We start from the raw sequence: 14221 nt of genomic DNA, 5'->3' as shown, positions 1-14221 counted from the left end.
AACAATTGATAAAAACCAAGACTAGAGATGTAGCTCAAGTGTAGAGTTCCTGCCTGCAAAAATGAAGGCCTGGATTGATCCCAAGCACAGGGGAGAGAAAAATCAATAAAAACCAAGATACACGGACTAAGCATGAAACCAACTAGCGTGTGTAGAGTATGTTTCATTTTTTCAAAGCCGTTGATGAACAAACTAGGTCTCTAAACTTCTTAAGGGCACATGCTTTGTCCCTCAACTGTTTATATTTCTATGAAACCAATATCAACTTAATAATTTTTATCCACATTTATTTTAGAAGATTTAAAAAAAAAAAACCTGATTACATTCTATTATATGAAGTAACTTGACCCCTACCGAAATTCCTTAACTAGAACTAAATCAGGTTCCTCAAATATCTTTTTTTTTGTTTTTTGTTTTTTTTGTTTTGTTTTGTTTTGTTTTTTTGTTTTTGTTTTTCGAGACAGGGTTTCTCTGTGGTTTTGGAGCCTGTCCTGGAACTAGCTCTTGTAGACCAGGCTGGTCTAGAACTAACAGAGATCTGTCTGCCTCTGCCTCCCAAGTGCTGGGATTAAAGGCGTGCGGCGGTGCGCCACCACCGCCCGGCTCCTCAAATATCTTTCTAATTATCTTAAGGAAAACTAAGCAAATGCTTATATAATCTACAAATATCCACACCAGTTTATTCCTAAAACCAGAAATGTGAAATGATCCAGGGAAGAGAACTTCCCTCAAAACATAGCACATGAGGCATCTGACTGTAGCATATAGCATTCTTCCTGCCCTCGGTCTCTACGGGCAAATCCGTTCTGTCCCCCAGAGCACACGCTAATAAATACTTCACCAGATACACACAGCCCTGGTTTGAGTTAACTTCAAGCTTATTGTTTGGCCCAGGTTAGGAAAGGGGGGGTGTAAGACAGAAGGGTAAGACAGAAACCCTAACCCCACCTTGCAAAAGCCAGAAGGGGAGAATGCTAACCTCGGTCTTTCCAGTTAAGAGTTAGAATCCAGAAACGGCCTGTGCCAAGGGAAAAAGAAAAAAAAAAAGAAAAAGAAAAAAAAAAGAGCCACTTCTCCAAAAAGCTTCAGCAGTTAAAACAGCCTTGCAAATATTTGTAAAGTGACAGCTACAGAGGCTCTCAGAGAAATCCCACTGCAGTAGCACAGATCTCCTAGCCTTTACCTTGGCGGTTATTTGTAAGCAAAAACACACCAAAGGCAGGAGGAGCTGAACAAAGGCACTGTTTGCAGAAACTTAGAAGTGTTTGAAAGGCTGCAGGAGCCTAGCATTCACTCTCTGTACTCCAATGGCCGCTGGCTGGCCAGTGAACCAGGGCAAAGGCAACTGTGGTCCTCCCCTCTCAGAAGCGCCCACCACCCGCGGGCCAGGCCCCCCCCCCCCCCCCCCACACACACAGCCGTCCTGACCCAGTCTCCTAAATCCCCTCGGTTCCCAAAGACTGTTTTGCCCTTTGAAACGCGGGTTTCCAGATGAAGCGACTAGACCTGCTCTGACAAGAAACTGTAGCTGCGAGAGCGTCCCGACAGGCTTTTATAACAGCGACAATAACCCAGAAGCAGGGGCCGCAGACAAGCCCTCGATTGCTTCCCAGAATTATCAACGCGCGCACACACCTGCCATAAACTTAAATGCAAGAGGGAAAACAGCAAGCTGAACCGCGGCCCCCAGCGTGTAAGCTAGAGTGGTCCTAATTTTCATCTGTGTTAAGCGCTTTTCCCCCTACAAATCGGTGAGAAAAGGGTAACTCGGCTCACCTCTGCCGTTTGGGCACCGAGTGCTCAACTTCCATCGGTTTCCCGTGCAGTTCCATTTTACCTGTGGACACACAAGAGGCGAGACGAAGGGATTTAGCGGCTCTCCCCGCCTTGAAACTTGCAGTCTTAAGAGAAAACACAGCCCGCTTCGGGGACCTCCAAAGGGCTCCAAGATTCCCACCAGGCTCAAGGACAAGGAAGTCGCAGGGCACCGCAAAGGTGCGGAGCTGACCCCTCGGGTGGGTGTGGCTTTTTAACTTGCAGAAGGCTAAGGAGGGAGACCAATAGTCAGACTCTCACCACTTGGGTTACATTTTCGCTTCCAGACCCCCTCAGAGGGCCACCCAGCAACTCACGGTCTGCAAAAGGGACACCCCCAACAGACAGCCTGCGATGGGGGCGCGCGGCCTTCTTCCTGGTCCACGTCCAGGCTGGCCTGGAACACTGGGCGGAGGGATTGAGAAGCCAGGGTGCCAGGAGGAGCTGGGGCGGCCGGGGTGCCGATCAACACGCGCTGGCCAGGCAAGGCGCCGGCCTCGAGTCCAGCTGGGAAACCGAAAGGCACCGCAGCGGCTCTCCCCTCGGGCATCCGGGCAGAGGCGCCCGGGCCCGGACCGCGGCGCCGCGCGTGGCAGGGCTGCCGTTCTGGCGACAGTCGGCCGCCGCCGCCCACCTGCCCCTTTCGCTCCACCGACCCCGCGAGGGGGACGCGGCGGGGTGGAGCGGGACCGCCTGGACGCGGCCTCCCTCGGGCGTGGGGCTGAGGCCACTTTCTGTTCTCCACCGCCGGGGGACAGCGGGTAGAGAGAGGGCCCAGCGGGCGTCCACGCTGGGCCCCGAGGCCCGCCTGGCCCGGCCTGCAGCACGCGCCGCGCCCCGGCGGCTGACAGCGCGTCTACCCCCCCTCCCCCGCAATCCCGGCCCCGGGTGGCAGCTGCGGCGACGGGGACGCCCAGACCACGCGCTCGGGCCCCACCTGAAAGCGCCTCGATGGCCTTGAGGGCCCAGCCCTCGTCCGGGCAGTCCACGAACGCGTAGCCCGTCTTCACCAGGAAGGGACCGGCCACTGGGATCTTAGCGTCCTTGAAGACACTTTCCAGGTCCGCAGGTCCGGCGTGGTCGCTTAGATTCCCGATGTACAATTTGTTCATTGTGAAGAGAGGTTTTAAAAACCGAAGAAAATGCTAAATTAAAAGAACCCACGGCGGTGGATGGAGTCGGTGGGTTTTGTTCCTCTCGTCTTGCCTTTCAAACCCACACACAGTGACCCGAGCACCGGAGCGGCGGGCGAAAACCAGAACCCAGGGTCCTTTTTCCTCTTCTGGGTATTAAAAAAGAGAGAGAAAGAAAAAGCCTAGCGACGAGCCCAGCGTCGATTCTTCCTAACTCTGGGGAGGAGGCGGGATTAGCGAGAGAAAGGAGGAGGCGCGGGGCGGGGGGGAAACTACTTTTTGTCTCTTCCTCCCCAACCCCTTTGGCTGCGGCCAGCGGGCTGTGAAAATATCACACTACGTGGGGCAGGCGCCGCCTCCCCGTAAAAAACCCCGAGGGGTGACTGGCAGCGGCGGAGGGAGTGGGGCGGGGGCAGCCGCTCCGAGTGTCCGGCTTTTTGAATGAGCCACGTGTTCAAACTACAAATCAACGTCTCACGTGAGGAATCCCAGCGCCTCAATTAGAGTGGGTTTGGGAGGAAAGAAAAAAAGCGAGAGAACGAGAGGGGGAGGGGACGCGAGCTTGGACCAGGGACCCCGAGCTGGGAAGGGGGCGGAGAGCGGCGAGCCGCAGCAGCCGGCGCCGGCCGCGGTTGGCACGGCGAGTTTCGAAAGGGTCCGAGCCTCGGGAGGGCCAGGCGGTCGATCCGTTTTTCTTAAGACGAGGAAACGGTTAAGGGGTCCCGCCGTTGCAGTTACCGTAGTTTTAACCATCCGATTTTTGAAAAATGGGTCACTTAACAACGAAACCTGAATGACAATCTCGAACTCTCAAGCGGTGGCTTTGGTGACGAGGGAAAGTGGAACCCCGGGGCAGAGCGCAGCTCCCCTCGCGGGCCCCGGGCACCGAGCGAACGGGGCGGCCCGGGCCGGCGTGGGGGAGGGGAGCCGGCGTCCTGGGCGGGTGTCTGCGCGACACCTCCTCCGCCTGCGCTCCGGGTGGCTCTCCGCCTCGCCGCTCATTGGCTGCTCGGCTGCGAGAAGGCTCTGGATAAATGAGGCCGGGGGCGGGCTGGCCGCGTGGGGGAGGGGCGCGGGGCGGAGGCTGCGGGGCTAGGGGTGGCCGAGTGGGAAAAGTCGGTACTTAAAGGGAAACCCTCGCTTCCTGTGGTTTTTTGAAGGGGGAGGGTCGGGGAGTACTGCTACTTTTATTTAAATAATTTTAGTTTGAGAACTTGGGACTCTCATGGAACCCCGCTCAGCGTCAGCCCTCGATGGTGGCCGCGCTAGGGAACTGTTCCTCGGCTCTTTCTGCCTTCCTTTGACCGTGCGAGCCATTCATTATTTTCCCTGTAGGTAATGCGCACAATGGTGGTTGGGGGGGTTGGATCTGGGCCCGGTGGAGCCTTCCTGAGCCTACAAAATGTGAGCCGGAGAACAAGAATGAGGAAAAAAGGCAGTGTCCCTGTCCTTGTGGGCACCTTCGACTGTGGTTTAGTGGTTGTGTGCTCTACTCAAAGGCTTCACAAGATAACTTGTGATATATTTTCAGCAGGTATTTTAAGGAAAAGATAAATTGATGGATTTTGATGACCAAAATTAAGTTCTTTGTAGCCTGGAAATAGACAAAAATCTAATGTTTTGCTACTCTTACTGGTAGAAACATGTGAATAGAGAAAATGTGTGCTTCATACTTCAAACGTCTTCAGCAGTTGATCACTTGATATGCTGTGCTTCTCTGTCAAAAACCTTATAAACACTTTAAAGTGTTCCTCTCAAAGAAGACGAGTAGCAGCTTATTTTCAAACGTGGGATTGTTGTACGAGCTAGATTATTTGCATTTTGTCTTTTAAAAGGAACTTACAATTTTGTGTTAAGTAACCGGAAGATGTCAGATCATCCATTTTAAATGCAACTGTTCTTTCTAACAGGTTTTTCTTTCCTGCCAAGTAAACCCAACCCAACTGTATAAATGTAAACACACTTAAACAGTATTTTCACCTAAGCTCAATTCAGTAAAATGGTCTTGTGAGATGGGGCAAACGTGTACGTTTGACACGGTGTTTAAAATTATTGGAAATCTGGAAAGAACCCTTTAGAAGTGAAATTTTTCTTATGGCTAACTTTAGCTAGCTAAAGAGCTGCTCTTCGCCTTCATATTTTTGAAAGAAAAACGGATCTCAAGGAAAATATGTATTCCTTTTAGCTTCTGTGGCATTCAGAAGTATCAGTATAAAATTTGTGAATTTATTTTTGTAGTACTTCATCCTGTGTTGAAAGCCTAGTTGGAGAAATATGTTTTTATTCGTGATGTTAGCTTTTCTGAAATCACTTTGAGCCTGATCACATAACTTAGTAAATTTTTCATAACAACAAATTGATCAGTTTGCTATCAAATTGTACTGACTTTTTCTGAATTAACTGTGTTTGGTTTTATTTTTTAAAAAATGAGACCTAACGAAATAACTGCTTTAAAAGCATGGGATAAATTATTTTTCTATAAATATTATCCCATGGTTGACTGTCACTGTCAAACAAATCCTCACAGGTGGAATTTAAACCAAGTGTGTGGTGTTTTAATTAATATGTTCCCTGCCTTCTGTAAATTTAATGTTACTATTGTAACAAACTGAATACTCTGCCTAGGACATTAACACTCCAGTAATAGAGTTCAAGCATCAAAAAGGGAGGTGGATACAGCCCCCTTTCAGTTCTCTAAGCATTTGAGGGGTAAGTATATACTCCGTGGCAAAATTTAAGAAAAATAAAACAAAAACAACTGTTGTTAGCTTTTCGAGCTAAAAAAAAAAACCCAAAACAAAAAACATCTTTCATTACTTTTCTAGAAACAATATGAAGTCAGTCAGTGTGACTTTAAATTCGTAAATTTAAAGAATTTTCTCTCATTGCTTGTGTGTAAGACTACTCCAGACTTCAGCAGTTCTAAGTCCCTAATTAATATCAGCTCCACGGAGGAAGGGCTCTCACCCAGCCGTTTACCCATTCAACAGCTGCACCTCTTCTGCTGGCCTAGAAAAGTAAAAATGGTTGATATGCCTAGAAGGTTCGTTATGGTTGCTGTATCCAGGTTGTGAGCTGAGCTGGGTAGGCAAAGCAGAGGGCGACCCTGGGGCTCTCTGGCCCCGGCCTGATACCCTCGCGCGGGTGGGCACCTTTCACTCTTCCCGAGAACCGCTCCCCTGAACTCACTCCCTTCAAACCAGCAGCGAGATCCCGGACCTGACTGCTCTCGCTCCAGAATCTGTCACTCCTAGAGAGTATTAAACATGGTGTCCGGGAACAGAAAAGATGGGTGGTTTGTTTCCTTTCTCCAGCTCCGCGCAGAGCGGGCGAGCCCCTCGAATCGCACACTGGGGAAGGTCCTCCTCGGCCGCTGCCTGCCCTGGAGCCCTGACCATCCGGCCGCATCCACGCGTGGGGCCTGCGAGTAACTCGCCAGGAAGGCGCGCGCTCGAGGATGCTCGGTCCCCACCGAAGGGGAACGAACGCAGGGGCGGGGCAAAGCGGCGGCCTAGGGCGGGGCTCCGAGCTGACCCGCCGCCCCGCAGACTCTAGACCCGCACCCAACGCCGGGGAGGCCCCGCCCTCGCCGGGGCCGCTCGCCCATTGGTGGAGGCAGCGAGCCTATCGTCGACAGCGGCCGCCTCCGGAGTCTTCGCTGGTCTCCACCCATGGCCCTCGGGCCGCCCCTGTATTTGCATATTTTGTGGCGCGAAAATAACCCTTTGCTCCCTTGTTGGCTGGGCTGTGGGTGAGGGGTGGGCTTCCGCTCGCAGCGCCCTGCTCTTTAACTGCTCGCCCCGGTCCCGCAGCGCGGGGTGCGCGGGGCTAACCTGGAGGGCCGGGGTCCGCACGCGCAGTGCCGCTGGACTCTTCCTTTAGGTCTTCGAATGTAGCCGTGCCCCCCCCTTTTTATTCTCATTTCAAAGAGCCGCAACCAAACGTTCCCAGGTGCCTGAACTTAACTAATCTAGAGACCTCGTTCAGCCCCCTCCCTGCCCAACTCCCATTGTGGTCCGCAGGGTTGCTTTAAGCAAATCCAAACAACCTGCAAAAAAAGAAAAAAAAAAAAGCAAACGAAAAATTCCGGGTAAAATCATCAGCTCTGCCGGGACCGCGTTGAGGCTGCCCTAAAACCGGTGAAGTTGAGAACGACCTTGAAGGAGTAACGATTTCTGTAGCTGAAATGTACTAATTTCACTGACGTTTGGTGGAGACGGTGAGAAAAAATAAATACGAAATTGGCTTGGAAAAATACGAAACAAACGAAATAATCATAAATAACTTCAGTAGCCGAGAAGGTAAACATACACAATGTGTGAGTTAGGTGCTGGTGGGTTTGTGTTTATAAATAAATTTCTATTTTTTTTCTCAAAAATACAACGATCAAAACTCTGGTTGTGACAAAAGAAGGAAGTATAATTTTGCTTGATGTGTCTACATTCATAAAATACCTTACCAATCTTTATCTGGAGGGGAAAAAACGAACCAATTAGAAAAATAACAAATTTATCCGCAGATAATTTTAATTATTTTACGGTCTTGGCAAAGGGGGTGGCTCGGTTTAGTTAAAAACCGGTAAAAGATTATTCTTCAGCAAATATTTAAGACTTAGAAGAAATCGGTTTAAATCAACGATCAAAGAATTTTCTGTGTATTGTGAGCTTTCAGTTGCTGTTGGTCACATTATCTTCATGTGCTTTTGAGGAAACTGTTTAGTTCTTTACTGTTTAGATCTAGACTCTAAAATCGAATTAAAGTAACAGACTAACAAACTACCATGTACCATACATAGTCTTGTAGCAGTTATTTAAGTAGCTTTTAAAAATAAATTTTAAATAACTGAGTTGGTTAAGAACTTAGAAGTAATGATTTCAGATTTTGTTTAATTCTGCCACATGTCACTACTGTGGCTAATAAATGGTGGTTTTTATGTAAAGTCTCAGCAAGAGTCACAAATGGTTTGAGATGAACAAACTGATTAAAACTTAGAGGCTGAATTTAAAGTACAAAGCTTAAAAAAAAACTTGGTAAAAATCTTAAAAAGCCCATATCTGAGAAACTTTAAAACAATGCAATATACAAAAAAAATTAAGAATTTTTAAGAGGAAGTTGCATTTGTAAAATAAATTCCAAGATTAATCTAGACAAGCCAAAAACTCCAAAACCTGAGATTATTTTCAAATGTTTTCTCAAAAACAAAGGTTTATACAAGCAGAACTTTTCTTTTATCTGGTTGAGAAAAGTTTTAACTTTTAACTTTTCATCTTTTAGTCAGAAATTGGAATTTCCTCTGCCTGTAAACTTTATGTTAAGTAGTAGATAGCAAATTCCACTTTCTACAATTGTATCTTGTTCTATACTGCTTCCCATGGTGGAAACTGTGGAGGTCTCATTCTTCTGTGCAACGGGAGAATGAGACCTTTCTTGGAAGGACTCGGTGGGGACTGAGGAGTTCGTACGTTTTTCCAGACCAACCATAGAAAACAAAAGAGCTAGGCATTTGTTTGTGGGGGGAGGGGCCTGGAGAGGCTTGGGTATTTAAACTTATTGATCGGTTGCAACTCATTTATTGTGCATGTTTCCTTGCACAACAGAAGTGCCAGGAAGAGTTGAGAAGAATGTACTAACTACAGAGTAAAATGAGCCGGAAACCAACGTGAAAAGTCTACTGCAGAGAACAGTCCAAACCTAGGCTTCCTCACTAAATCCGGGAGAGCTGGGGGCGAGTGAGGCTCTCACCACTGATCAGCGTTTCCTGACTCCTGCAATTCAAAGACACATCTTGAGTCACTGTGTTCACAGTTGAACTGTCCCATCCCAGAAACAAAGTCCCCAAACCTTAGGAATTAAAGTTTTCTTCATGAAACAACACAGAGGCCCTCCTAGGTAGCCCTTGAGGCCAGCAGATGAACCCCTCAGTACACAAAGAGGTCATTTTTAGATTTCTAAAACGTTTTCTAAGTCTTTGCTTGCCAAAATAATGGTGTCTCATTACCATGTCCGCTTTACTCAGCGAAATTCACTCCTTCTTACGCTCAGTGTGTTTTGCAATTGAGCCTCTGCATGATGACCCCAGGGTTAAAGGGCAAGCCCGCGCTACGCGCAAATTCGAGCCTGTGATTTGATGTCCGAACTTTCCAGCTGAAGCTCATAAAGAGCATTGCACCATCAGATGTCGTTAAAGACAATCTAATCTGAGATCTTTATCAAAATTGACCTAGGACACTGGTAAAACACTTTTTTTTAGTATTGTTTAATAATAGAAATGTTAGTGGTTTTTTTGTTTGGGTTTGGTTTTTAGCAACTAAGTTTAGTGATTTTTGTTTTGTTTTCTTTTGTTTTGTAGCCCAGGCTGACTTTGACTTGGTGATTCTTCTGCCTCAGCTTCCTGAGTGCTGAGTTTACAGGCATATACGAGTAAGCAGTTAAAGTATACCCCTGCCTTTTGAAAGAGAAAATTGTGTCTGCATGGAGGTTTTATTTAATATCAATAACTGGAACTGTTTTATGGAAGTTTTATTTAGTTTAATTTTTGGAGGTCTAGTGTCAATCATTAAGGTATTCTTTCTATTTTTAAAAAATAATTTTTCTCAAAAAAAAACAAATATTTTTCCATAGTGAGGTAGATTTCTTATCTACTTAAAATCTGAAATGTTTTTCCTAGGATTTCCATAGACTTGGAAAATATTTTTTTCATAAATTTAGAAGCAACTAGATCTTATTCTATAAAACTCATGAGGACTTTTAAAAATGTGTATTTGAGTGAGTTCGAGACCAGCCTGGTCTACAAGAGCTAGTTCCTGGACAGGCTCCAAAACCACAGAGAAACCCTGTCTCGAAAAACCAAAAAAAAAAAAAAAAAAAAAATGCGTATTTGATATAAACAAAAATAAAACATGTTACTGTTGAAAATCCCCCATTTCCCTAAAGTAACTCTGACTCTTCTCTCCCAAGCATCCTAATTCTAGTCCAGCCACTAAACCTAATTCATAAAAGGGACAGGAACAAGATAACGGACCACCAAAGTTAGGAAAAATACCAGAAACAGGCATGATTTCTGTCATACTGTTCACATGATTTGTTATACTGTTTTCCACATTTGGTTATGGACTGTAAGTTCAGACAGATGTCACAGCTTTTGTTTTTTTGAAAGGTACTTAGAAGTTTGTGCCCTGGGTCGGTTTCTTTGCTTTTATAATTCTGTATTGCCACAATTCAAATTGATCTTTATTTTTCACTGAAATGCATGGCAATATATTAAAAAGACAAAGAGAAAATAAATTTTAAAAAATCAAAATATCAATAGGTAAACTAAAGGTGCTTATCTCCAGCAACCATAGAAATACATTCAAATTTTAGCTTAAGCCAGAGCCAATGTTGAAACTTTCTAATTAAATTGAGTTTTTGTTTTAAATACTAATAAAACATAAAGACAAGCTAGCTTCCGGTAACAGAAACATCCAAGCTAAAGGCAGCACGTCTCTGTTCCCTCAGGAACAAATCTTCTGCCAAAGGCAGTCTTATCTGGGGGATGGGCTGCAGTCATTATTGCCCTGAACACTGAGATTCCTCTGCTGAGAAGCCCTCTGGAGAGGTCTGAGAAGGTGTGTAAAGCAAGCTGGAACTTGTGTTCAAGTGAGGTTGCAGGTTAAAACAGGTAGCTAGGCACCATTTTCAAAGGATTTTTCCTCAGCCATCAGAATTCTTGGGGATGTTTTGAAAGCTTGGGGGATAAGGCTACCAGGGCAGACTGAACTGCAATTAGAGGCTGTTAGTACATCCAATGTATAATCACTAAAACAATGCAAACATCTTTTCAAGTTTGTAGCTTCCTAGACCTGTTTTTTTTTTAATATTAGTATTATATGTGTAAAATAGCTAGTATTATTAAACCATAAATATAATTAACTTTAAGACCAATAAAAGTAATCCTGACTACATATTTTGAGAAATGTTTAGTTTAACCACAAAATGTAAAGTCATCATAATTCCTTTCTTTTGGCTATGTGTACATAATTCACGTGTGAACAGTCTAATAAAGTAAATAGAATTACAGAAAATGCCCTTATGAAAAAAGAGCCAAAGATGTCGATCTACTTTTGTGAAAACAATTTTTGAAATAATAGAGAAAACGTTTTAAGTAAAATCTGCGTCCTGTAATTTACTTCTGTCTTGGTTTGTTGTTTTCACTGTGTTAAGGGAGTTGAGAAGAAACTTTAATGTTGTTTCCAGGAAGATGAGTAATAAAGTTCCGAGTAGTTAGGAATGAAGAATGATGTTTCAATCTAGTGATAGCCCCTCCAAGTATTGTTATAAAGCTCCTTTAGTTATTAAGGATTCCTATATTATTTTATTACAAAGTGGAGGGGACAGTCCCATGCCACGAGGATAAAAAGCATTTTGCACCAGGAGCTTGTAAGCAGGTAAATGACCACTGCTTTTAAGCAAACCAAACTTTTTGTTTTAGTAAGTAAACTTGTCTTTCTTTTTTCTTTCTTTTCTTTTCTTTTTGGCTTTTTGAGACAATGTTTTTCTGTGTAGCCCTGGCTGTCCTAGAATTCACTCTGTAGACCAGGCTGTCCTCAAGCTCAGAGAACAGAGTGCTGTGATTAAGGGTGCATTCCACCACACCCAGCTATGAATTCCTTCTTTTTACACATAACCTTAGGCTACTAATTCAGTAGAAACCTAAAGCACTCTCTTGTTGTGGACAATCAACAGAAATAAATTTGCTATAGTTAAGCAAAAAGATAACAAGGGAAAAGAATATCAAAATCTGGTTTATGGAATTCTTTTAACTCTTAAATGTCTTAAAAATCCACTAGTCAACTTTAGTGTACTATTTACAAATTGGTAAGGATAAAAATTTGGGTGTGCAGTTAATACACAATTACTGCTAATTACAAGAAGAATCAATCGTATAATAGTTTGTTTCAACTTCTTGTTTTGGTTTTGACTTTCCAGTTCATGTAACTTTATGTGTGAAATCAAAAACAATTGCTTGTTTACTGAAGGCTATCTAGACTTGGAGTTATTATAAAAATCTATCCAAAAAAAACTATCATCTGAGGATTAATTTGTGGTATATAACCTAAAAGCCAGATTTAACAGCACTTACCAACTCCTAAACTGATTTTGTTGGTTTTTTCTTTTAATTTTAGCTGTTATAAATAACAAAAATTACAAATATAACTGGAGTATTATACATTATTTCAATACATAATATTAATATACTTAATATCTGTTTAAATCAGATTTAATTTACTCAGCTCCTAAAAGCATGTATCATTTCTTTGTGATGAAAACACCCAAAGTCCTTTCTTCTAGATTTTTGAGGCACACAGTACACAGTTGTCACACAACACAGTATTATATCAAAGCTGGGCAGTGATGGCACACGCCTTTCATCCCAGCACTCGGGAGGCAGAGGCAGGTTGATCTCTGAGTTTGAGGTCAGCCTGGTCAACAGAGCAAGTCAAGTTCCAGGACAACAGAGAAACCCTGTTTCAAAAGTAAAACTAAAAAATATTCTGCAGTGTAATATGAAATTGTAAATTCCACACTTTGAATCCTGGTGTGTATAACAACATTTTATAACTTTATATTCAAAAGTCCAAGCTAGAATGGATGAAAAACCAAGAAATGAGACTAGTGTGTCTTTACATAACAGAAAGTAGTTAGGTAGTATGTCTTAGGTCCTAGTACTAGAAGCTTCCAAGTGGGAAAACATCTGCACATATATGCCAAAGGTTCTATGTAAAGCAACTGTTCAGTAGCTGGTGAATAGAGCTTGTCTCTTATATGACTCATGACTCAAGATTGAACCTGTTTCATAAGGGAGTTTCAGGGGCTGCAAGATTAGTGATCCGTCTTCCAGTTGGGGAAAGTGAGACGAAGTAAGGTCAGTGCAGGCAGGCAGACATACTGGGTGATGACCGGGGGTGACCTGGATGGAATCAGCTGACAACCTAACTCAGATCATGGTGATGTCTTTTTTTATTTTTCTATTTTTATTAACAGGGAAAGAGAGTCAAGAGCAAGATTTGACCAAACCCAGTATCATTACCCTTTTTAAAATACCTTCATCTTTCTTTCTTTCTTTCTTTCTTTCTTTCTTTCTTTCTTTCTTTTTCTTTCTTTCTTTTTTTCCAGACAGATTTTCCCTGTGTAATAACCCTGGCTGTCCCGGATCTCACTCTCTAGACCAGGCTGGCCTCAGACTCACAGAGATCCACCTGTCTCTGCCTCCCGAGTGCTGGGATTAAGGGCGTGCGCCACCACCGCCCGGCACCTGCATATTTCTTGGACAGAGGTCTTGGCTGTCGTTGACAGCTACTGCTGAAAATGCAATGGTGGAAGGGTTCTTGAAAACAAAATCACTCAGGAACTTCAGTCGGGATCTGATCTAAACTCTCGGGCTCTGGAAGTTCCGCCCAGAGGAAGGATGTCTGTCTAAAGTGCTGGCCCTTGCTTTGACCCCAGCCTCCGACTGGCGACATCAGATGTGAAGAGCTGGGGTAGGGAGAAGGTCCCATGATCTCACTCATCTCTGCACATCTTCTGTGCACAGGTGTGTCAGTCTCATGGACCAAGGAACAGGGCTTTACAAACAGCTGCCTCGCACACTCTTGGTGGTGAGCTAAACTAGTCCTCCCCACATCAAATTGGAAAAAAATGTAATGTTTATATTTGCTCCTACCTCACTTCCTAGTGAGCTTGAGTCTTCACTCTTGCTTTGGTATTCTTTCAGGGGGTGGGAGGGAGGGAGTATACATTACTATTTACTCGTGTGCATGCGCACGTGAGTGTGTGTCCAGTGTGTGATTCAGAGAGTCCCCTCTGGTCTCATCCCATGAAGAATTATTTGGAGGACAATTGGCAGAAACCTTGGGAGATGGTGGCCCTGGCCACAAACACTCCTGGCTTTCACCCCGACTAGAAGCATGAAGTGACCCAGACTGATGACTCAAGGCCTTGGCTGTGCCTCTGTTGGGAAGGTTCCTCCATAACTCCATCTACCTATAAATCATATGGCCGTCCTCAGCTGTCAACACTGACCCTGCTGTGACCCCAGGTCTATATTTTCCCCATCTCCTATGCCTTTGTTTTCACTGCTGTAAAAAGAGTTCAAGGATGTATATAGCCCTCTGCCTTTTTTACAGCACAAGGCCAGAATAACCATCAGCAAATATTTGCGGGATTCAGTTTTCAGCAAGGAAGCTAAGGTGGGGACAGCCGATTATGGACCACTGCTCTTTACGGAAGGTTTA

General features: G+C 44.7%; 1 protein-coding gene across 1 annotated transcript in view; it reads right to left on the bottom strand.

The window, feature by feature from the left end:
* Igf2bp3 (insulin like growth factor 2 mRNA binding protein 3) overlaps positions 1-3482 on the bottom strand; it is a 134076-nt gene extending 130594 nt beyond the window's left edge. Inside the window, exons 1-2 of the mRNA XM_050126580.1 lie at positions 2753-3482; positions 1777-1837 (exon numbers count right to left, since the gene is read on the bottom strand). Of these exons, the coding sequence (XP_049982537.1) occupies positions 1777-1837; positions 2753-2927 (236 nt within the window). The 5' untranslated portion in view covers positions 2928-3482. The remainder of the gene's footprint in view (positions 1-1776; positions 1838-2752) is intronic.
* Between the last annotated feature and the right edge of the window lie 10739 nt (positions 3483-14221).

The sequence above is a fragment of the Alexandromys fortis genome, unplaced genomic scaffold (assembly GCF_014885135.2).
Source record: "Alexandromys fortis isolate MF-2015 unplaced genomic scaffold, M_Fortis_MF-2015_v1.1 scaffold_245, whole genome shotgun sequence".
NCBI classification, from domain to species: Eukaryota; Metazoa; Chordata; class Mammalia; order Rodentia; family Cricetidae; genus Alexandromys; species Alexandromys fortis.
The sequence above is the reverse complement of the archived record's forward strand: the minus strand, read 5'-3'. Positions and strand labels throughout refer to the sequence as shown.